The sequence below is a fragment of the Abramis brama genome (genome assembly GCF_963993115.1).
Source record: "Abramis brama genome assembly, chromosome: 1".
NCBI classification, from domain to species: domain Eukaryota; kingdom Metazoa; phylum Chordata; class Actinopteri; order Cypriniformes; family Leuciscidae; genus Abramis; species Abramis brama.
The window spans coordinates 26443591-26451704 of record NC_139963.1 but is presented as its reverse complement, the minus strand read 5'-3'; the positions used below and the strand labels follow the sequence as shown (position 1 = coordinate 26451704).

Here is an 8114-nt window from a genome sequence, read left to right as displayed (position 1 = left end):
CGAGTATCATTCAAGCAAAAAGCAGTGGTGAGCTTTTATGAAGTTAAATCATTTAAGTTGTTCATTTTTTTTTTTTTTTTTTTTAAAAAACCCCATGCAAATATATTTCAAGCTTCTAATGTAAAGTCAGAAAGTCAAGTGACATGAGCTTGATTAATGTTCTAGGACCGTTTTTTTTTTTTTTATCCTCCAACACAATTACTATGAAAAACTGGACTTCACTAAGCTTTGAAAAACTATTGTTTAATACCTTCAAATCATAACATCAGAAACCCCACACCTATTTGCCATTTAGAGACCTTTAAACTCCAAACAGCCTGACTCTGAAGCAAGTGCCAATTGTTTCACATGCTCAAAGTACATGAGGACTTTTCCCCCCATTTCGTACAGGCACACAGTTGAACATCTCTCTCCAAACCACAGTCTAGTCAAGATGAGACATGAATACTCCAAGGAATGTGCATTTCAATGTGAACCCCATTAACACGCACTCATTTCATTCCTCTTCCAGTTGCTAGTCCTGAAATATTGCCACTTAAGTTAAACAGAGCCAGTGATAAGTCACTGCATCTTCTCTGTTAAAAGGTCAGTTTCACATAAATCTGCTGGTCCCAGAAAAACAGACATTAAACACTCAAACTTAAAATTCCAGCAGGGAAGTTTTAAAGCTTTTGAACTGTAAACTGAGTAAATGAAAAAGCCTTTCTATTAGATCTGCATTTGTGTTATGACAGCATCGATTTTGACAATGAAATATTGTACTACTTCCAGCCAAATGAAAGTGTCAATCACAACACAAGTGGCAGAACAATTGTTTTCACTTGCAGTGTGCACATCTTGTGATTCTTTTGCTCCTGTGTTAATGAGAACATAGCGTGTTATGCATTAAGAAAGCAAAGCACACATATAACTTATCTTCCACTGTTTATTTGTTGGTGACTTTACATGTTTAGAAAAAGAACCCAAGGATTTTTCCTCCTGTGTGTTTCCGTCTGGCCTCCTCATGGTCCATGATGCCAGCTGAGGTTGTCAAAACAATGAATCTGCAAAGAATAAAAAGACAAAAAGCATTACCAGGCTATCCAAGATGGTGCTGCCCTTTGAATACATTTCGCCCAAGGCAGATGTTTAGATGATTCTGCACTGCATCACTGACATTTGCAAGATCTTAATGTCAACACAAAGCAATGAAAAGGGATCATTTGTGACAAATGTAGGCAAATTTGGACAAAACCAGCCTTTAGGTGGTCAAGACGACAATTCAGTTACAAATAATGAACAAAAGTTAAATCAAACATGACTATGAATGGTTGACCAACGCAGATTTTCTTTTAATGGTTGACTTGAGTGCAAAGTGTCCAAAAGCCAATATAATGCTGATATACGTCAATTAAAGACAAAAATGAAACTGTTCAAGTGCATAATCCAACGTTTTTTTATTTAGAGCTTCAAAATGTACAACTCAAACGATAGTTGAGGCGTAAAGTTTTTTTGCAGTTTGCCTCGTCAGGTGCTTAATGTGCAAGACGTGTTTTCGTCAGTGCAGAACTTAAATTTCATAGGCATATTCTCGATCTGTAAATGTTAGAAAGTCTTGCAAATATTTCCATTTTGCTGTCAGGAGTGGACGAGCCTTATACTAGTCTCTGCTAAACTTCACAGACTACAGTGAACGAGCGCCACCGCAAGCATGCGCACCAAACAGATGGAGCGCAATAGAATGGGAGTGCAAATAAGTGTATTCTTATGACACCATATTAGGGGTGCAGAATTTTCCACATCCGCATCGCGATGCAGTAATAGACCATAATCGATTATACACAACTGACGTTTCTCTTAGATCGTTCGTCACATACGCACTTCACCCACTATTTTAACAGCATGTGAGCTCAAGTGTGTATATAAAAATAGTAATATAGCATATATGGGTTTTTTCCTAAAGAGAAAATGTAGAAAATACAGATATACCATAAAATCACAATTCTGCCAAAAAAAAAGTTTTTTCCCATATCATCCAGCCCTATTTAAAAGGTAGGGGAGAACGATTGCTGCTGTGACTGGTTTTCTTTATAAGATTTTTTTTTATAACAGCTACATGGCCTTATCTTGTCGTTGAAGTAGTGCATATTAACATATGAATGACTATTTGAAACATGCAAAAATATCATGTTTTTGACCGAAATTTGAATTGTCAGCAAGCCGACTATCTAGATAGCACGGTAAATGTTTAAAGGCTTGTCAACGAATGTGATACTACATTTTATTCAAAATTAAATGTCTTCAATACATTTTGGCTTTAATATTTCCCCAAGAAATAGGCAAGAATGAACCTGATGTCCTTCATGATTACGGTTCTTTCCTACAACAAAGCATTGAACTCGAACTCGTAATCATGACTTCACAAGCTATCAGAAATTTCCTACTTATTACTTCTGAAGGCAGGATAAATCTGCTCTGATGCAAACGAAAGTCAGAGCCTGATACTAGGTTACTATACTGTATTAAATTTCTAGCTCAAGTTTACTTTGTGAAAACTCTACAATTATCTTTAAAAAAAATCCAATGAAATAATCATGGAAGAAAAGTTAAAATGCTGTAACTAAGAATTTTAACAATGTTAATGTGACGGCACAAAAAAAGGAATAGTTTATCTACCATTTTGATATTTAATTCATGTTTGGGTTTAGCGAACAGAGATCAGTATTTGTCAGATATTCACATTCAAGAATTATTGAATGTGCAGCTAATGTTTAAAATCTCAGAAAATTCAGTACACAACTTCTGACAATTCTAAAAATAATCAGTAGCCATGTTTACTAAGTTACGAATTTAACGAGCGCAAAAATGGAATATCGCATAAAACATTTGCAAAGCACCAAAGTTTCCATACAGTGAGTCGAAGAGTACAAAATCGTCACTTTGAAGGTGCTGCAATAGTAGCCACTTTATCAAATATTTTCATTTAGCCTATCATTTTCTTTATTACCTGCGCCTCGGAGCGCACGGACGGAACAAAAGCGGTCATGTTATCTTGAGGCAGGTAATTACACCGAACCACCTCTGACGACTGCTCAGACATTTCAGAACTAAAACAGCATTTGAGATGCTGTGCAACGAGATCAAGTCCACTGGTTGGTCCAGTTATGGCCTTCCCATCGCAGTCACATGACATTTTTGATGCGCATTGAGGAATTTTAGTAAATGTTTCCATCGTAGTTTATGCATAGGATTTCTTATCGAATAAAATGTTTTTATCCGACTCAATTTAGCGCATACGTTTTTTTATGCGCATCACATTAAGTGGATGGAAACAGCTTGTGAAAGATAGCATAAAGCTAATATAAAACAGTAAAATGCAAAATAAAATAAAATAAACATTTACTCACCCGAACTGTCTGGACGGGAGAAGGTTGTTCTGCCACTTCTCCAGATCCTTCAACTGCACATCGAACCGTGGGCTGATAACACCACACTGCATTACAGATAAAAAGTTCAGAAAAAGTGCTAGAACTCCTACTTCATTTACATAAAACACCAGTAGCAAAAGGTAGAGTGCGTCAGTAAGTAATATGAACTAGAGGTCTGCAAGCCCGTCGGGTCCCGACAAAGCCCGACACGCTGAGTCCATTCGGGCCGGGCTCGGCCATTTTTTTTTTTTTTAACAGATCGGGCTCATTTAGCTTCTCTCCTTTCATCGCGCCCATAATATACGTGCAGAGCGCAGGCTACTGTATGAAATATTGTTATATTGATAATATCATAAATATGCAACGCAATATGCGATTACGCGAGTAACGCGACGCACGTGCAACGCATTAGGTGACAGTTGACCATGCAGAGCATCAGGGAGAAGTTGGAGCGTGGGGAGTTACTAAGTTCCCAATACTTCAGGAAAAGCTGCATTTTGAAAGTTTTGATTTGATTACCACAACAATCAATGAGCCTGAAGCCTTCAACAGTGGATGCTATTCTTTTTCTTCACAACACTCGCGAATAAACAGTGAATTATGACCAACGTACATGTAGCCTACTCAGTTCAACAGATTTTTTTATTTATTATATTTGTATTATTATTTAACGTTAGCCAGTTGGCGAAGAGTTCTTTGAAACGTTGTTCTTCAGTAAAGTTACTTAACATCAAAAAAAAGGTAGGCTATAGGCCGTAAATCTTTATGGACAGTCTGTATTAATATTTGTGGGCATAATTGTCGGTGGTGGTAGTTATGTTTGAGGCCTATAATAAGAGTTTACCTCTTAGTAGCGTGTGTGTGTGCATGCGTGTAGCAGAGACAGCACGCATCAGATAGCGCGCGTCAGAGAGCTTAAAGTGATATTGATGTTGGTCTCGGATCGGGTTCGGGCTGAAAAATTGCAGACGTTGTCGGGCTGGGGCCGGGTTAGGGCTTGAAGACCACGGGCCAGGGCCGGGTTAGGGCTGGATTTTTTTGGCCCGTGCAGGGCTCTAATATGAACCCATTTATATGATACAGAACCACTAGAACCAATTCAATAAGGCTCGTCATTATAATGTTCTAAAAAAAATCTTAAATTTTAAAACCAGCTGTGGGTTTTACCCAACAACGTAGGATAGCCTGGTCTATATTCACAATATTTTCTACCATATTGCTTAAATATAGTAACAGTGATGACGCAAAACACCCATTTACCTAGTTGCTGTCCATTTCACTGGGCAGAAGCCATAGACACTACTAACCTTGGCACAGGGTGCAATAGTGCCTACGTGTCAGGGACTATAACGTCTTACAGAAAAAGGCACTTAACGAATTCACTTACAGTTTATGAAAAATTACTTGAATAGTTATTTTAATAGAACCAATAAGTAGGGTTGGGTACTGAACTGTTCTTTTAATGGCACCGACCGAATTACATTGGTACTACTGAGTACCGATTCACATTAAATCAATCGGTGCCAAATTTCGGTACCTGAGAACGCATCTGGGCGAGAGAGTAAGACTATTTAAATACGAATCCTGCATGTTCTGCATGTCTGTGTAATTGAATGGCGCAGACGTGCCGTTTCTTTTAACACACACACACACACACTGAAGCACGCTCTGCTGTTTTCAGCCTCTGCAGTCTCACAATATGAGGACATGAATGCATGAACATCTCTCCAGAGCCACTCCTCAGCATTTTACAGTTTCATTTAAGAAAAACTATCATATAATAAAACACACGGAAACTCAACGGTCTTCACAGCAACCTGTCAAAATAAAAGTTCGGTTTAACTAGACAAATATATTACTGTTGTACAGATGAATTTAGATACGTCTCAATGTAATAATACTAACTAACACTAATAATAATAATCAAAACTTTAAGGAATAATCACTATTTTTTCTCCATGTTTTAATTTTAACAGTAGCACGCACAGTTGTGCAGCATGTTGTTTGACAAAAGTTTGATTCATTTCATACGATTAAAATTACATTGTTTTTTTCTCTTCATTTGATTACCAGAAAATACACTTTTTTGTGGAAATTTGTGGAAAAAACATTTAATAGAAATGATTTTTTATTATTATTATTATTATTATTATTATTACTAAAATGGTTGTTTTTATGAATATACAAACATCACAGACAATGGCAGACAGCGACCAAGTCAGCTCTAGCATTGTCAATAACACTTCAATAACTAAAGAAACAGTCATTTATAGAAGTAAACATGCCTAAAGTACCGAAAAAAGGTACCGCTGGGTACCAGCACCAAATTTCATGTAGGCCTACCGGTTAAAATGTGAACGGTACCCAACCCTATACCAATAAGGCACTCCATGTTTTATACGGTGAATATAGTAGATTGTGATCTCTCCACGCAAGAAAGCCCTTTAGTTGTCACTAAACATGCAACACAGTACAAGTCTCTCATACTTAATGGTGTAATTCTAGACATTTGTGACCATCTAGTGAAGGTTTTTCAAACCACACTTACCTTGTTCAGCCTCCCCGTGAGATTGACAACAATTTTCCCGGCTCGGTGATCATCAATGATCTCAAATTCTCCAATATAACCTGCAAAGATCACAACCAGCTTGAGCAGCTTGTTTCACGAGATATAACATCAGAATCTGCTTTACAAGACACTGAAAGGCTAATGAACCAACTCACCATGCTTCATCATCACAGTAAGAAAGCGCACTATAACTTTAGAGCAGGGCCTGATGAGAACCTGGCGTTTCCCACGTTTCTCAGCATTGTTGATGCTTTTCAGCGCATCAGCGAGAACGTTCATGCGCACCATGATGCCTGTGGAGACAAAGAAAGTGTTAATTATCCGATATTCAGTTAATATAGCCATTAAACAGCTTCATCCTCATAGCCACGGTCACAAGCCAAACCTCTACTTTAAAAACCAGGTACACATTGACAAAGCAGGTTAAAGACAAAACGACCATTTTCGGTTCGTTATATAGTCATGTGAAAACTGTATACGATTTTCAACGACACTATGCGCAATGCTGAACGCTTTGGTAAGGGGTGAATTAGTTAGCAAACTGAGCTACCTTTGTTTGTCTCCACAATAATACTTTCTTCTTAAATACAGCATATATTTGAGATTAGAAACAAGGCACCGGACTGCTTGAGGACTTTGGTTTGACTCGGGTTTGTAGTGTCTGTCCCCCAGAAACATGGGCAGAGGCACTACTGAATGGTGGAGGATGGCGAATCATGAATATCAGGGAAATATATGCGTTTATATAGTCACGATTGACCAAATGACTCAAAAATCTGGCGTTTAGGCTGCTCATAAACACATATTTCAGTCTAGCTGTTGTTGATACACAACGATGTCCGTGATTTTAAACAGATTATTCAAGCATTGTAGGAATCCTGAACCTTACCAGTTCTGCAATATGGCGGAAAGAGGAAGGAAGAGGGGCGCGCGGTGCAATTTGGGAAAATATGTACTCTCGCGAGAGCACAGAAGGACTGTCTGGACGGTACTGCCACCTAACTGTCTGGAGCGCCTCTTTGACACGCTTCAACAACACAAACAAACAAGGTACAAATCTCTGAATATAACCGCAATTGTTCAGCCTTAGGTTGAGCATAGCTAGTACAAAGAACAGAAAACTCAATATAGAACAAACAAATAATTAAATAAAAGAAATACAAAAATAAATAAAATGAAAAATACAACAAAAGGGGCTTTTTAAATTAATTGAAACTCTTTGACAAACGTGTTTAACTAAACATATTTTTTTCATAACTGTCTTGTTTGCTTTTTCTCTTTATAGTCAATACTTATTGCAATCTTATATGCACTAGTATTCAGCTTTTTTAGAAAATTGTCTGTACTATTAATGTTCTGCTATCTAAGCTTGTGCTTAACTATACAGGCGTGATCAAACGTTTACACCTTGCAGAATCTGCAAAATGTTAATTATTTTAACAAAATAATTCATACAGGGATCATACAAAATTCAAATTATTTTTTATTTAGTATTGTCCTGAATAAGATTTTTACATAAAAGATGTTTACATATAGTCCACAAGACCAAAAAAAAAAATAGCTGATTTATAAAAATGCCCGTTTTTACATGCCCTTAATTGTTAATACTGTGTCGTTCCATGATCCATGGCTGTTTTTTTTTTTGTGATGGTTGTTTTTGGGTCCCTTGTTTGTCCTGAGAAGTCAAACTGCCCAGTGTTCTTCTGAAAAACCCTCCAGGTCCCACAAATTCTTTAATTTTCCTGCATGTTTTGCATATTTGAACCCTTTCCAGCAGTGACTGTATGATTTTGAGATCCTGAGATCCATCGTTTCACACTGAGGGACTCAAACACAACTATTTAAAAAGGTTCAAACATTCACTGATGCTCCATGAAACACGATGCCTTAAGAGCCCGAGGGTGAAAACTTTTTGAATTTGAAGATCAAGGTAAATTTTGTCCCAGCACATGTAAGTGTCTTCTGTAGCTTCCGAAGGTCAGTACTTAATAAAAAAAATGACCTTTAAGCAAAATAAGAAATATTTGGACATTTTCATCCTGTTCAAACGTTTTTACCGCCCGACTCTGTTTCCTTATAGAGCATGTTTGAACCTTTTGTAAAATATCTAAATAAAAAAGTAACATATTTTGTATGAC

General features: G+C 37.2%; 1 protein-coding gene across 1 annotated transcript; it reads right to left on the bottom strand.

Moving 5' to 3' along the window:
- Nucleotides 1-911: 911 nt before the first annotated feature.
- rps15a (ribosomal protein S15a) lies at nt 912-6933 on the bottom strand. The gene is made up of 5 exons (XM_084125133.1): nt 6866-6933; nt 6132-6269; nt 5956-6035; nt 3387-3472; nt 912-1043 (listed from the first exon to the last, which is right to left on the bottom strand). The coding sequence occupies exons 2-5, from the start codon at nt 6262-6264 to the stop codon at nt 950-952; spliced, it is 393 nt and encodes a 130-aa protein (XP_083981259.1). The 5' UTR covers nt 6265-6269; nt 6866-6933; the 3' UTR covers nt 912-949.
- Nucleotides 6934-8114: the final 1181 nt, after the last annotated feature.